At 57.9% G+C, this 16,729-nt stretch overlaps 2 protein-coding genes across 2 annotated transcripts in view; one reads left to right on the forward strand and one right to left on the reverse strand.

The window, feature by feature from the left end:
• Positions 1-2,805, forward strand: part of PTSG_08597 (uncharacterized protein) — a 3,246-nt gene extending 441 nt beyond the window's left edge. Inside the window, exon 1 of the mRNA XM_004990331.1 lies at positions 1-2,805. This exon is cut by the window's left edge and continues 441 nt beyond it. Within this exon, the coding sequence (XP_004990388.1) occupies positions 1-2,738 (2,738 nt within the window). The 3' untranslated portion in view covers positions 2,739-2,805.
• Positions 2,806-3,177: 372 nt separating this feature from the next.
• PTSG_12762 (uncharacterized protein) lies at positions 3,178-16,715 on the reverse strand (the record flags this gene model as incomplete). The annotated part of the gene is made up of 22 exons (XM_004990332.1): positions 3,178-3,872; positions 4,158-6,779; positions 7,015-7,313; positions 7,539-7,625; positions 8,143-8,512; positions 8,730-8,790; positions 8,971-9,039; positions 9,314-11,458; positions 11,634-11,786; positions 12,044-12,408; positions 12,586-12,759; positions 12,868-13,035; positions 13,170-13,259; positions 13,399-13,659; positions 13,880-13,969; positions 14,107-14,316; positions 14,466-14,555; positions 14,750-15,250; positions 15,374-15,535; positions 15,691-15,795; positions 15,976-16,147; positions 16,494-16,715. The coding sequence occupies 22 exons, from the start codon at positions 16,713-16,715 to the stop codon at positions 3,178-3,180; spliced, it is 9,111 nt and encodes a 3,036-aa protein (XP_004990389.1).
• Positions 16,716-16,729: the final 14 nt, after the last annotated feature.

Genomic DNA, 16,729 nt, shown 5'->3' on the forward strand with positions numbered 1-16,729 from the left:
CATCCTCCACTGATCTTGTCAACAGAACGGAAAGCGCGCCATCGCGCAGCACTCCACACAACTTGGAAGTGTGGGCACAGCAGCGGCTTCTCGTGCACGCTTGGCTCGGTGTGCTGTGGGACAGCAAGATACAGCTGCTCCGCACGATGCACTGTCCACGCAACGGTGCTGCTTGCTCATTTCGCACAGCTTTCGCAACATGCGGTCGCGTGCATTTTGACTCATTGAACGATCTTCGCGCTTGGATCAGCCCAGCACCTGCCCATGATGAAGGCGATGGCGACAGGGATGAGAGCCAAGACGACCACAACAACGACCACAGTGACCAGCAGCAGAACAACCACAGCTCCGCCGATCCCTTCACCCTTGACACCATCCACCCTCTCACAGACGATCACGACGACGACGACGACGACGACGACGACGACGATGATGATGATGATGATGATGACGGCGATGATGACGACGGCATCGATGGAAGCTCCAGCGGCCACCGAGGCAAGAAAGCCAGGGCAATGTCCAGCGCTTACGCTAGCAGCTCGGTGTTGCTGCCAGCTGGTTTTGTGTTGCATGCTGTCCTGGAAAGTGAGGCGGAAGCCGCAGAGTTGGCTCACCTGCGTTCCATGCTGGGCACTGTGGCTGCAGACACAATCCGCGTGAAATCTCAGTGTTCCCTTGAGCGCTTGTCTCTCGACAACACTGAGGAAGTGTGTCTCCACACCGACGAGCCTGTGCAGCATGTCGCCCTCAAACATGTTCGCAAGCTGCGCTGGACCATTGCGCCAGATCAGCTGCGGATCGCCGGTGACCTGCAAGGCCTGACAAGCGTCACCCTCACAGGTGCCCACATGGGCGACGTACGAGCCAGAACAGCCGATGCCCTCGGCCGATCGCTGGACGTAAGCGCGCTGGCCTCTGTGCCTACAGTGCACGTCATCGACGTTAGCAGTCTCAGAGACGCATCGGCCCTCGCGCACGTGCAGGAGGTGCGCTTGGAGCATACGCGTGTGTCCGACATCACGGCTCTGCGCGACGTACCCCGGCTGGCCGTCACGCGTTGTTACGACGTGAGCGTCAACAACATCACCCTCAACGGCACGGACATTCGCTTGGCGACTGTCAACGTTCGAGGAACACTGCGTGTGCCCAACGCCACCTCCATCTCCGTGTGGGAGTGCAGTGGAATCGACGCCGTTGTGTGCGGTAGTCCCCACATCAACAGCATTGCGGCAGAGCACTGCAGCAGCCTTGAAACCATCACTCTGCCCCCGCTGCGGCACCTTGGCAGCATCTGGCTGGCATATTGCAACAGCGTGTCCTCACTCACCCTAAACCTGGTGGAGCCGCACAACGAATACAGTGACATTGACAGCGCGACCGGCCAGCACCGCCAGCGATACCACCACGACGGAAATGCCCCGTACCCAGATGTGGGCGCAATCCAGTGCTACTGTTTCCGCGAGATAACGTTCAATGGTACCCACTTTGGGCACCTTTCAGTGGAAGAGTGCGAGTTCTTTCGCGGCGTGAACGCTCCGAACGTTGTGTACATGGACAGCGTCTACATCGACCGCTGTGATGAGTTTCCCCACGTGCCAGAAGGTGTGACACAGGTTGGCCAGCTGCACATCACCAACTGTTACAGCCTCCATACACTCCACCTCCCAAACTTGGCCTCTGCGCACATCATTCAGCTGGACGCCTGTTATGCTGCAAAGGACATTTCCTGCCCACTTGCCCATGTGGACACGCTGTCGATCGCGGGATGCACGAAGCTTGAGCGCATTCGCGTCCACAGTGCTGCCACACTCAAGGTTTTACGCTGCTCAAGCTTGACCAAGCTAGAATGCGAGAATGACTGCTTCCAACTGCTTCGGGTACTGTCCTGCCCACGGCTGAGCGCTCTTCCCCACATCGCCAGCGCCGTGGAGGTTGACGTGGAATCACATGTGGCGGAGCACAACCTGCAGCAGCTGGGTGCGTGCGCGCGCAAGCTGTGCTTGCACGGAGAAGCTGCAAGCTGTTTTTCTTCCTTGCATGTGGTACCGGACGACGTGCAAGTGCACGTGTTCGACCTAGACTCGCGCGTTATCCGGCGCCCCTCTCCTCCTTCGTGCGTGCAGGAGGTGCACGTGCACGTGACGGCTGACTTGGACGTGCAGCCGCTGCGAGATGTGCCTGTCATCAGCTTAAAGAGCCGCGCGGACATGCGGTATGCGAAGGCGGTGGTCCCTGTGATTCGGGGTCTCGACAGCCTGCGCTCTGTCACCAACATCAGCATTACAGCATGTAACTTAGCAAAAGCAGCAATCGTTGGATGCGCACAAGTGAGGGTGACAAAATGCCGCGGTAACATTCGCGTTTGCAACAGCCAGCTGTTCTGGGTGAGCAGTTGTTCACAGCTTGGTATTCAAGCAGAAAACGTGCACAAGGTGGTGTTGAGCGACGTGCAGCTGACCGACCACGACATTGCACTGCACAACGTCCACGCGTGCTACTGCACCTCCTGTATCGTGCAAGACTTTGCTGGGTTTGCAGGTGTGCAGGACCTGAGGCTGACCCGGTGCCACTTTGATAACATTGCATCGCTACCTCAAGTTGGTGAGCTGCACGTGTCCTCGTGCCGCCATCATCAGCACGAGCAGCGATATCTGAGATGGCCAGACGTCGTCTTTCATGCCAAGTCCCCTCAACACATGCAGGCGGAATTGCGCGCGGGGGAAACACGCATTTCATAGCGGCTGTGTGTGTGTGTGTGTCTGTGTGTGTCTGTGTGTGTGTGTGTGCTCTGTCCACTGTTTTCCGTGCCACTGCGTGCGTGCATGCAGTTTCGTTGGGTGTTGTATTCTTTGGTGTGAAGGAACAAGTACAACGCAACAGCTCATGATGCAGTTCACAGGCAGTCCGGAGACAGACCACACACGCAACAGAGAAAATCACACAAGCTCACCACCGAAGGGACATCATCACAACACACGAGGAAACGCGACCCGAAACAAGCACACACGCTCACGAGCACAGGCTTGTACGTAACAAGCAAACGCATGGCCCGAACAAACATGCCAACACTGACATACACACTCTCACAAGCAGTCACACACACACACACACATACACACTCACACACACACACACACACACACACACACACGCACACACACACTCGCCGTGCGAATGTCATGGAAGGAGGTGCAGAATGATGAAAGCGACAGCGCACCAGCACGTGGCGCGGAAGAAGGCAACCTTGCGCTCGTGTGCCATGAGCGTTGGAAGAAGCCCAATAAACCAGTCAAAGCGAAGGCAGACGGCGTTGAAGCGCCCATAGAGGAAATGACCGTACACACGGCCAGCCTCCGACGCAAAGCGCACGCACAGTGCATGCGGCACCGCAGCCACCCGGCCCAGGAAGCTGGTGCCCTCCTGCTTGTACTCGTCTGGTTCGATGAGTAGGTGCGTAAGGCCCTCAGCGAGCAGCTCACCAGCGAAGATGGAGATCAGCACCGCAAGCACGTGGTGCAGCGTGAACATGCTGGAAGCAAGCCACTGCGCGCTGTCACGTAAGACGTCAATGCCGCTGCTGTCATCGTGGGCGGTGTTGCCGAAACTGGGAACGGCGTTGAAGATGGCGCTCGCCACGTGCGCACAGCACGCAAAGAAGAGCAGCAGCACGATGGCCTCGCTTGCGTTGGGCAGGTTGAGGTACGTGTGCTGTGGGAACATGTGCACCAGGGCCCCATCGCCTTTGGCCCAGCCCCAGAAGCGAGAGAGATGAGGTGCTCCGTTGTTCCACCAAGGATGGACGGCGGTGGCGTCCGGCACGGAAATGAGGCGTCCATCGGCCACCTTCAAGCACACGTCGATGTCCTCGCCGCCTGTGGGCGAGATGCAGTCAGTGGGCAAGTTGGTATGCAATCATGAATGAGATGGTCAAGTTCACGCAGGGACGCAGTTCATGTGATGTGGCAATGCAGCCAAGGTTATGATATCCAACACACTACAATCACTGATACACACACTGACACACACACTCATACGCACACACACAATCACACACACACACACAATCATTCACACACACACACAGTCAATCACACACACACTCATTCACACACACACACTCATTCACACACACACACACACACATCACACACACGCACCGCCAGTCCGTGGGAAGCGGGTGTCAAAGACGAGGTCTTCCGTGCGTCGAAGCAGCACGTTGGCCGTCACAGCCCAGGGCATCACATCCTCCTTTGCAGCACGGTCCCAGAAGTGGGTGACACCAGCCAGCCTCGCACCGAGGGTACGCGCCGTGTTCATGGGCGGAAAGAAGGTTGGCCCCGCAAACCCGTTGCCGTTCGGGTTCCGGCGCACCGCGGCAGCATAGGCAGCAACAATGTCACGTGACGGCACCACGTCGTCGTCGAGGAACAGCAGGAACTCTGCAGCAGACTCAAACACGCCGCGGTTGCGCGCTTCAGGGGCGCCCGTGTTGCCCTCCTGGCAGCGGATGCGGTAGCGCCAGTCGTACTCAAACTTGTTCTCGAGTGCCTGCAGGCACGCAGCCGCGTCTGGGTCGTCGCGCGAGCGATCAACCACCACAATGTACCCGAGGCTGACGTCTGGCGGCGCCTCCAAATGCAGGATGGGGCGGAGCTGCTCCAGGTTACAGCGATACGTCGGCACAACAATGTCGATGACCAGCTTGCGCGCGCGCTTGGCAGCGGCGGCGGTGCGCGGGCCTTGCTGCTGAAGCCACACCTCGATGTCTCGCACAGTCTGTGTGAGCACAGGCCCCGTCCAGCGCGTGTGCTGCTTGTCGTAGCGGCCAGGCCGCTCACCGCCAATGGTGTTGACGAGGCGTGCCTGAGACAGCATGGTCGACGCGCCCCAGCGCCGGTACAGCTGGAACAGGAACGGGTCCGCGTCCTGGTTGACAAAGTGGCCGGACTTGGGCACGAGGCGGCCACCCAAGATGGACAGGTGCACGTGCGACACGACGGGGAAGGTGGGGAAACCGGGGAAGTTAGCGTCCGTGAAGGCCACACAGCCAAAGCCAAGCGGCAGGCCCGTGCGCTGCGCAATGTCGCTGAAGGCGTTGGCAATCGCCGTCATCCACCCGGGCGACTTCACATCCACGTCGTCGCCGAGCAGGATGTAGTGCGTGCAGCCAAGCTCGCGGGCGCGCCGGGCCAGGGCGTCCCAGTACTGGCATATGGCGCCACGCTTGTAACGTGACAGCGACAGCACGGTCACTGACGCCGCGCTGCCGGCACCCCCGCGCCAGCACACGTTCTGCTGCAGGTATGACACCAGGCGTTCACGCCCAGGGCAGTGCTCGCCAAGCAAGGCGTCGTCGTCGTCCAGGCCAAGGACGATGCGCATGGTGGGCCACAGCGGGTCGCCGCGCACGCTGGTGCCTAGCTGGCTCAGCGTGCCCAGCACACGGTCCCAGAACACCTCGGGCTTGTTCTCGTCATACCCGCGGGATGTCACGGGCAGCAGCAAGCCAAACGACGTCCGTTCCTCCGCCACCCTGTGAACAGCGTCTTCACCCACTGTCGGAGTGGTGACGGTCGCAGCCTCCGTCGTGATGGACAGCTGGCTGCTTCGCCAGGCCGCGAGCAACGCAGCGCGCTCTGCCGCAGCAGCAACATCAGCATCAGCAACATCAGCATCAGCAACAGCAGCAGCATCAGCAGGTTCATCAGCAGCAGGTTCATTAGAACCAGCTTTGGCAGTGGCACCGTCACGGACGTCGTCGGCGTCACCACAATGGGTGGTGGATGCGATTGAGGCGAGCACCGCCTTCATCTCCTGGCGCATCCACTTGGCGGTGCGCCGCATGCCTTCTTCGAGCGTCACTTGCGGCTCCCAATTCAGCAGTCGCAGCGCACGCGAGGCGTCGCAGTTGCGGCCGCTCACGCCCTGTGGACCTTCCGCATGCTCAATGACAACATCGCTGCCATCGCTGCCACGGCCATCGGCGTCTTCTGCGGCAGTGGCGTGTGCGACGGACACGGCGAGGGCGGCAAAGTCGTTGATGGAGATGATGTGGTCGGAACCAACGTTGACAACGGTTGGCTGTGCCGCGCTACCGCGTTCGCCGCCGTGGCCACTTCCAGAATAGTCATCTTCAGTTGCAGTTGCAGAATCAGGCGCAGGCGCAGTTGCAGTCAAAGTCGTAGTTGCAGCCGTGGTCGTAGTCGTGGTAGTACCAGCAGTGGTGCGGGGAGCAGCGTCCAGAGTGCTGCTGGGCGGGGTCATGGTGGCCAGTGCCATGAGGGCGCGTACGCAGTCGTCCACGTAGAGGAAGGTGCGAGTCTGCTTTCCGTCGCCCCACACCTCCACGGAGCGCGAAGTCGATTCCTTGTCACCGGCGCCGCTGGTGGCGGACGGTGAGAACGTGAGGGCGAGCGCCTTGCGCAGGAGAGCGGCCGGGGCCTTTTCGCGGCCACCAAACCACGTGCAGTGGGGCCCGAAGACGTTGTGCAGGCGCGCGATGCGCAAGCGGTTTGGAGGCAGGGCGTGCTTGAGCACGCGCTCGCCAGCAAGCTTTTCCCACCCGTACGCATCTGGGGGCGGGATGCCGGCGTCGTTCTCGTGGAGAGGGGCGCACTCGGCCTCCTTCTGCAGGTCTTCCGGATACACGCACGCGGATGACGTGTACACGACGATGGCGCCCGAGGCCTGGGCGGCCTCAGCCACGGCCAGCGTCAGTCCCAGGTTGGACTTGACGATGGCGGCGTTGTTGACTTCGTTGCCAATGAACCCCATTCCACCTGGCATGGTGAGTTGACATGTGCGCAAGCATAAAAGCCATCATCATGAGTGAGTGGGTGTGGTGCACATGTACAAGAAGCATGTGTGTGAAAGAAGCATGTGTGTGTGTGTGAGTGACAGAGCCACAAGAACAGAGCCACAGGGCCACACGTGACAGAACAAACATGCCCACGCACATGGCGAGCACGCACATCAAGCATCCATGCACATCACGCATCCATGCACATCACGCACCCATGTCAGCGGCGAGGTGAAAGATGACGTCGCATCCCTTGGCAAGCTGCACGCACCACTCGGCCTGACGAAGGTCAACTTGGTGGATATCGGGACGGCGGGGATTGCGATGGATGTCTGCGCCAACCACAGTCCACCCTGCGGCCTCCAGTGCATCACAAAGATGCATGCCAATGAAACCGGCAGCGCCAGTCACAAAGGCCCGACGTTGAGGCGGGTTAGCCATCATTGCTTGGTTGGATGTTTCTTGCGGGAGCCGGGGGTTGGAGTGGTGAGGCTGTGGCCACGTGTGCTTTGGGCTTTGGGGAGGGGAGGGGGAGGTGCTCTGGCCTTCTGGCAGTCTGGCGCGGAGTTCCTGCGTCTTCTCTTAAATCTTTCCGTCAACTCCTTGTGCTCAGTGTGAGAAAGGAAAATGAACGCCATCACAGGCACGCATTGCGGAAGGCAACAGGCGTTGGCACGCCCATGCATCATGCGCGACCCTGGTACTGCTGGTACTGACATCATCTCCAACGGTGACATACTGACGTTTGACACCTGGAACTGACAACAAGGACACGAGCGGGCGGGGAAGCAGAGCTGGGGTGTGGGACGTGTCATCGTCAGCGCCACTGCTCAAAAAGTTGGCGGCAGATCATGAACTGTATGCGACACCACAATTACGTGCTTTGAATGTGGCGGGAGTTTTGAACCACCAGCCGCCGAAGGTGGTGTTGTTCTTGTTCTCTTGTTGGCCACACACACATCAGTCAGCATCACACGCTCACACACCACTTCAAGAGTTCTTCTCTTCTGGACTCTCGATTGTTTACTCTCATGTATAGGTAACAACGGGTGGCGGTGCAAACGAGAGACAGAGTGGGTTGGCATGATGTGACACCACTCGAAAACAACTGAAAACAACCGAAAACAACTGAAACAAGGAAACAAGAGGCCAATGTAGCCCTGTAGCCGTAGCCATCAAGATCAAGCCTTCAAGCTTGCCCACCACAGACCACATGAAGCACATGAAGAGGTGATGTACATGTAACATACAAAATTAACAACAAACGGAGCAGGTGTGGGGATACACCTCTGCACCTTCCCTTCCCCTTTCTCCCCCATCTCCTCACACCTTCATCACCTCACGCTTCGCTTGCGCCTCCAACGCGTTCGACAGTTTCATAGATTGGGGCGCGGCTCGAAGAGGAAGTGGAAGCCGCTGGCGAAGGCGGCGGCGGATGTGCTCGCAGAGCTCTCCGTGGCGAGACAACAACACCAGTACTGCTGATGCCACGGCGGCTCACACGAGGCGGCTTTGGCGGCAACGCGCTGACGTCAGTGCTCCTGCGTTCTGGCGGATGGGTTCGTTCACCTGCTTCCATGTCGTACACATCATGTGCCCACACATGCATGGCCTTTGGTTGCTGGGTGCCGCTCTCCGCTTCTGGATTGTTGGAGCTGCTCCTGGGGCTGCTGCTGGTGCTGCTGGCGTGACGAGGAACAGGAACCTCATACGCTGCTACGGCAGCACCAAAGGCATTGAGAGACACAGGACCAACGAGAGAATATGAGAGATGGGAATGAAGGAAGCGAGGTAAATGCATGAATGCATCAAGTGCACCCGCTCATGAACGTCCGCCATCCATGCACACCAGAGGACGTCAGACGTTGTGCGTGGTGGAAACAAAACAAAAAAAAAAAAAACAGTTTCAACGGTACAGTGTGCGACTCACAAGAGGGGTCATGTGCAGGTGACGTTGAAAAGGTTGGATTGAGCGTCGTGAACGAGGAGTCCTGTCAAGCATATGGTGTGTGTGTGTGTGTGTGTGCACGCGTGAGTATGTGTGTGTGTGTGCATGAGACATACCCGTGAGAGTCGCTGTCATTGCTGACAAGCCTCACACAAACAAACACACGCTGCGAGCACGCACAAATGAAGGTACACGTGTTTATGTCTTCAGACATTAGACGTACAGCAGCGGCGAGTCGTGCCTTGCCACCACGTTCTCGCCGTAGCATCACCAGTGCAACTAACAGCGCCACCTGCCACAGTGTGGTTGTGTGAATTGTGCAGGGTGTGTGGTTGTGATGAGTAAGTCGTGAGTTTGTGTGTGCGTGAATCGTGCGTGCGTGAGTGAGAGAGTGTGTGAGTGAGAGCACAAACATGCAGTACTACTCCATCAGCCATCACACACACACACACACAGACACACACACACACACGCACACAGACACACACACACACACGCACACAGACACACACACACACATACACAGACACACACACGCACACACAGACACACACAGACACACGCACCAGGAGGACGCAGCAAAAGAGAGCGAGCGCAATGACGGGGACGGAGACAGAAGATGATGAGGACGAGGCCGGGGACGTGGTTGTGGTGGTGGCAGCAGATGCCACCTGGATAACATGCGCCTCCAACACGCGAAACCCCGCAGCGCTGTTCTGCATCAGGCTCATGACCAACGCAGACACATCTGCCCATTCAAGGGAGTGCGGGTCTCGCACTCCAAACTGCACCACCGTCGTCGACGCCATGCTGCCATCGTCCAAGGTCACCACCTCATCATCCTCCACGCTCAACACCACCACAAATTCGACATTCAGCGCCTCCTCCAGGTCGCTCTCCAGCTGCTGCACCTCGCCGCCAAAGATGGACTCCGCCGTGCCTGCAAGCACCAGCCTCACCACTGTATTCACACCATCGGGTCGGGTCAAGGCATCAACCACCACCGTGCGCACCGCGACACCTGTGTTGCCGTTCGCATCCGTCACCGCGTACTCAACCTCGTACGTCCCCGCCACGTGCACGTCAATCGCATCGGCCCCACTCACCACCACCTGCGACGTCACGTTGCCGTCGTGCACATCCTGTGCGCTGTACCCGGCCTCCACATATCGTGTCGCATACAGCACGTGCACCTCCTCCGCGCCATACAGCGTCACCTCGGGCGGCGTCGTGTCCACCACCACCACCGCCCGCTGCACACCAACAGCGGCGTTGCCCGCCCGGTCGTGCACGCTGTACTGCAGCACATACACCGTGCCCACCTCCGCCGACGCCACAGCAGCGTCCAGCCCAAACATGTCCACAGCTGTCGTCCCAGCTGCAGTAGTCGTTGTCGCTGTGCTGCTGCTGCTGCTGCTGTTGTTGCTTGTGTCTGCGGTCATCGGAGTTGTGGAAGCGGTGAAAGTGGCGGGAGGTGGTGCTGGTGTTGTGGATGCGTTGCGAGCAAGCGAGAGGACGTAGTTGATGGCAGCTTCGCCAATACCGCCAACGTCGCCTGGCGCAACAACGCCGCTCGCGTCGCGCGTCACAATGCTCACGCCAACGCACACGTCCCCGCTCAGGTCGCCGTCGTGGGCGTCGAGAGCTGTTGCTCCAGGATCGGCAAATGAGCCTCGATCGTCACCAAACTCCAGCGTCATGACACCACGACCATTGACGCGGAGGAGAGGCGACGAGGGGTCTGCAACCCGCACCACGCGCTCCACAAACGCCACGTTGCTCGCTGCGTCCGCCACCGTGTAGTTGATGTGGTACACGGTGCCGCTCGGCGCTCTCGACTCCACCGCGTCCATTTGAGGTGAAGACCACACGCGCGGCGACAGCGGCGGCACAAACTCGCGCGCAGACGAATACGCGCACACGGTGGGAACAACAACGCCGGCCTCCTCAAGCCGCGTCGTCGCCACCACACGCGATCGCACATCACCATCGATGTTATCATATGCACGTGCAACGCCCGGCTCAACCCACGTCACGCCGTCGCCAACCGTCACGTCTAAACCACCATTGACGCGCAGGTCTGGCGGTGTCGTGTCAATGACAATCACTGTGCGCTCAACACTCTTGTGTCTGTGTACCGGGTCGGTCACCGTGTATGTCACAGTAAAGGTCGCAGGCGTCACTGCTGGGGTGCTCATGTAACCACCATCGTCAACAAAGACGGTCAGGTTGGCAGAGTTGAACACGGGGCTGCTCACGCTGGTGCCAGGGTCAATGTTGCTGAAGTTGCTGCCGGCCTCCACCACAAGTGGCGAATCGCCAATGAGCTCGATATTGGGTGCGTTGGGATCTGAGACGGTCACGTAGCGCGTTGCCTTGGCACAGTTGCCGGCCTTGTCGCACGCGTCGTACTCCACCGTGAACACCGCTTCAGCTGCTGAGGCTGGCGTTGTATCCACGTTATTGGTAACCACCACCTCCACCCCGCGCCCAATCGCATCCTCCAGCAGGTCCGTTGCTGTTGCTCCTGCATCGACATATTCCGTCCCGGCCTTGTGCGTGATGTTGTGCTCGCCATTGATGGTGATGGTTGGCGCAATCGTGTCCCGCACCTCAATCACATACACCACCGTCGCCGTGTTGCCCGATGCATCCGTCGCCGTGTACGTGAACGTGAACTGCGTGCCATCGTCCACAACCGAGTGGAAGGTCTGCGAACAGGGGGAGTGTTGGGGGAGGGAAGTCGGGGGGAATGTGAGTGTCAAGGGAAAAGGGTGCGTGAGACGGGGAGTGAGAAGTGGGAGAAATGGAAGCGATGGAATGGCGCATGACGTGGTTAAGACACAATAGCGACAAGGAAGATACAGGAAAAGAGCGACAACGCACCGGCTCTTCATTGCGTCGCACATCGCCGCCGTTGACAGCGGTGTCGAATGTATCAAATGCAGACTGGCTCGGGAAGATAAACTCTGTTGCCGCCTCGTGGATAACCACGTTGTGTTCCGACACGTTGCGGTCGCCAAAACCAATGGTGATGACCTATGATTGGTTGGCAATGTGTGACAGGGATTGGTGAGGAAGTGAACAGACAAAAGAGTTGAATGAGAGGCGAGGAGACTCGGAGGCAAGGAGAAACGGAGGCAAGGAGGGAAGTGAGTGTCCACGCAGATGAAGGCACGCAACACAACACAAACACACTCATGCACACACACACACACTCACACACACACACACACACACACACACACACACACACACACACACACACACACACACAGACACACAGACACACTCACTGGGGGAAGGGTGTCGACGACGGCTGCTGTGCGTGTGGTGGGCGGCGCCTCGTTGTTGTTCGAGTCGGGTGCAGACAACGTGTACACCACCTCGTACATGCCCAGCGTGTTCACGTTCACGTCGCTGGCATCGTATTCCAGCAGGTCGATGCCCAGTGGTCCGTCCACGCGGTCCACGATGGAAACGCCGGCCGTGAAATTGCTGCGCATCACCTCCTCCCCGGCCTCCAGCTGCAGCACTGCAGGGTCAAATGTGATGGCGGGCCCTGTCGTGTCCACGACTTCCACGGTGATGTCACGTGTTGCCGTGTTCATGTTCGCATCCGTCGCCGTGTACGTCAGCATCTGGTCAGACCCCACAGTGCCTGTGCGTGTGTATTGTGTGTGTGTGTGTGTGTTGTGTGTTGTGTATGTGAATGTGAGTGTGAGTGGTGCATTTTGCGTGAGAACAACATGCAACAAGATGCAGTGCAAACCAAGATGCGAGTGTTCAACCGCACCCAGAAGGGCACCACATCCATTCATGGCATTCACACACTCACTCGTGTCAATATCGTCGATGTTGGGTGGTGGCGTCTTCGTCACGGTGCCAGCCGCCGTGTCTGTCGCCGTGAAGATCGGGGGATCAAAGGCAAACGTGGCCTCGACCACATATGTGTCTTGAATTTCCTCCTTGTTGTCTGGTCGCCGCAGCACGATGATGGGCTTTGCAATGTCTGCAGTGAAATACATGGCGGTTGGGTGAGAAGAAAGCAAAAGCGTGCTTGCAGGCAAGCGAAGGTGTCACCATACAAGCAGTTGGTATCTTCACACGCCATCAGCACCTTTGCATGTGCGGTCGCTTGTTGGTGTGCAATCCTGGTCATTGATATATCCAGGATCGCACTCATTGCACACCATGCAGCTGCTTTGTCCTTCGTCCGATTGAAACGTGTCGTCAGCACACGCCTCGCATTCCGTGAGCCTGTGGCCGGTATCGGCACGGAACTTGCCTGCAGGCAATGCACAAGATGAGAAGCACGACCTAGTGTGAGTGGCATGCGAGGGAAGAAGAAAGCAATCACAGGGTGCAACAGAGACGTAAACACAGCGGCAAAGAGACACGAGAAGCACAGGTGCAACCCACCTGCTTCGCATAGTTCACACGTGCGGTCCTCCATCGTGGTTCCAGTGACGAACTTGGTTCCTGCATCACACGTGCTGTATGTGATGCAGTCTGTCAGAAAACGTGCGGAGGGAGAAAGACGGATGTGAGTAAGATGTGCACGAGGTGTTGAAGGTGGGGACACACAGCAAGCAAGTCTGCTGACATCGCCACTGGTGCAGCTCATCACCAGCACCACCTTGCCCCGCACCTTTCTCGCCAGAGCTGCCCTGGTATTTGCCTGCACCACACGCCTTGCACTCTGTTTGTCCGCGCTCGTCTTGGTGCTGGCCAGGGTCACACGGCTTGCAGTCCTGCTGGTTCGTGCCATCCTGGTAGTGCCCGTAATCGCACATTGCACACAAGCGGTCGTTGCTGGCTGTCGGTTCCGTGGTCACCTCATATCCCGGGCCACACGTGGACCACGAGGTACACGAGGTGTCCTGGTGCGAAGTCTTGGACTGGTAGTGAACTGCACATGAGGTGAATGAGTGTGAGGGAGGGAGGAGGGAGTGAGTGAGAGTGAGTGAGTGAGTGAGTGGGTGAGTGAGTGACAGTGCTTGTGCAAAGAGCAGCGGACTTCATCAACAAATGCAACAACAGCACAACCCAACATCATGCATGGCACAAGCGCGTGCACACTGTATGATCACGGTGCCCCATGTTCACCCTTGTTGCTGTCTTCGACTCACGTGTACTGCACGGCGAGCACGTTGCATCCTCTGTGGATGATCCCGTTGTCCACTTCTCGCCCTGGCTGCACATTGTCCAGTCCTTGCAGTCTGGAGTGACATTCAAGAGGGAGTGGGAGAAGAAGAGGAGGAATGAGGCGAGGAGGACATGAGGGAAGCGCACGACAAGGCTAACAACACAAGACATGAGCGACGCGCTGCATCGGCATCGAGTCAGTTCAACATACCTGTTTGGCCAGAGGCATCTTGGTATTTGCCAGCGCCACAGCTCTTGCAGTTGTCTGCGTTCATGGTGTCGCTGAATGTGCCGGCATCACACTTGTCGCAAGTCCTGTCTGATGAGGAGGTGGGGTCGGCGGTCACGTAGTAGCCGCTGCTGCATGTGGTCCAGGCGTCACACGACGTGTCCTGGTGGGAGGTCTTGGATTGGTACTCCTCTGAAGGGTAAGAGGAACAGTGTCGGCGAGAAGGGGGGGGGGAGGGATAAGGTGGCGTGTGAATGGGAAGAAGATACTGCACCACCACACAACGCTGCAGTCATTACCAGTTTGTTCTCCTCATTGCAATTGCAGGATTTGCTGCTTACGTGATCCGCATGGCAAGCACGATGCGTCCTCTGTAGTCGATCCAGATATCCACTTCTCGCCCTGTCCGCAGGTCTTCCAGGCCTCGCAGCCTACATGACAAGGTGTGAGTTTGGGTAGTGACACAGTGTGAGGAAAGCAGACACAAACATGTGAGTAAGAAGGGGATGGTGCTGGTTCCGCTTGCTCACAATCAGAGATCGAGAGAGACACGAGATGCAAGCAGTCGAGTGCTATGTACACACACACACACACACACACACACACACACCATGATGGCACTCACTTGAGGCGCCGCTGCCAGGTTGGAACTCCCCAGTGGGGCAACCTTTGCACGACTTTTCCTGGTGGCCGGTCTCGTCTTGGTACTTGCCTGGTGGGAGGGGAGCGATCCAGAAGATGGGGCGGGGGTTGAGGAATGAGAAGATGTGGACATGAACCACACGAATGTCAGGAGGGAACGACGACGACGACACACCACACACACACACACACACACACACACACACACACACACACACACACACACACACACACACACACACACACACACACACACACGCACGCACGCACGCACCTGATTGCCCTTCCTCGTTCTGGTATTTGCCACCGGGACAGTTTCTGCAGCTTGGCTGGTTGGTCAAGGCTGTGTATTTGCCTGGTTCGCACAACCCACACTCCCGATCCTGTTTCGTGTTGGGCTCCTGCGTCACGTACTTCCCAGCCTCGCACGTGGAGTAGTCGTAGCAGTCCTCGTTGCGGTGACCAGTCTTGTCCTGATACTTGCCTGATGATGGCGTGATCATGTCGTTAGACACGCGACGATGTGTGAGCAAAAGATGAAAGCAGTGCATTCTTCGCTGCAGGCAATACAAGGTGGTGATGCAGCGCTGCACACGGTGTCACTCACCAAATTGGCAGCCTGGGCAGGTGGCCTGATCGCTGCTTGACGCTTGAAACCATCGTTCGCCCTTGTCGCACCGAATGGTCTCGCTGCACGCTTCATTACCGGCGGAGGACTTGTAGAAATGAAACCCACACTCAACGCAATCGTCACCCGTGTAGCCATACCCTACAAAGTCACACACACACACACACACCATTTCGCTTCAAGTGAGCCACCACACCCTCACTAACACCAAACAGCACCCACCCGCGCATCCTAAAGCTGTCCGCAAGCATGATGACACAAGTCACAACCCCGAATTACAGACTTACACCCCATACCTGCGGCGCACACGCACGAGCCGCTCTGGCACACCTCGCTCCCATCCTGAGCACAGTCTTGTCCTCCTCCTCCTCCTCCGGTGTTGCACATCTCGCCGACGGCGCCTGTGCCCCAACAAAACGAGGGCACACGGACACATGCAGTTTGCTGTGAATGTGCCCTCTACCTCTCAACCTCTCAACCTTCTCAACAGCAGCGCGTTTCACACGGACGAACACAAGCACTACCAACAAAACTCGCCACCCACCTGCACATTGCAGCATTGTCAGGGCGTGGACGCACACGACGACCACGGCCGCGGAGAAGGAGAGCAAGGCCGCCTTCATTAGCCGCCCCTTCTGCCGACGACAGCAGGACACTTGCGCCATTTTGTTGTTGTTGTTGTTGTTGTTGTTGTTGTTGTTGTTGTTTTGGATTTGAGGGTTCTTCGTCTGCGGAAGAAATCACCGCACGCCACTTTTGCAATCCCAACACGACCACGTGTTGTTTGTTGGTGTTGGTTGTTGCTGCCCCTCTTGCTCGCTCGCAGAGCTTCACGTGTCACTGTGCTTCTGTTGAGACGTCATTTGAGTGTGTTGTTTACTCATTGCATGACCCAAGGCAAACCAAACCAAAACACGCGCGAAACCAAAACACGAAAACAAAACGCCAAAGCAGCGTGCAATCGCACACCCAACACACACACACACACACACACACACACACACACACACCTACACAAGTACACATACACACACGTGTATGCACACGCCTATCGCTGGCCAAAGCAGATGAAGCCAAGGACGCCGAACATGCAGGGGACCTCTTTGTCTGGTGGGAGTGCGCTGCGGCAGTCGAGGCAGCAGGTGACCTCTTGCGACTTGCAGCACGTGGTGGGCTGGACCAGCTCGCACTCGGCTTTGGTTTTGATGCACAGGCAAACGCTTTTCTCCGCGCACGCGGGCTCAAAGTCCTTCAGCCCGCACAGGCTGCAGAAGCACGCCGTCAGCAGCTTCAGGTCCTTCACGCTCGTGTCCAGCGACATGTTTGGCTGTTTGG

Source organism: Salpingoeca rosetta (assembly GCF_000188695.1).
Source record: "Salpingoeca rosetta unplaced genomic scaffold supercont1.24, whole genome shotgun sequence".
Classification (NCBI taxonomy): domain Eukaryota; class Choanoflagellata; order Craspedida; family Salpingoecidae; genus Salpingoeca; species Salpingoeca rosetta.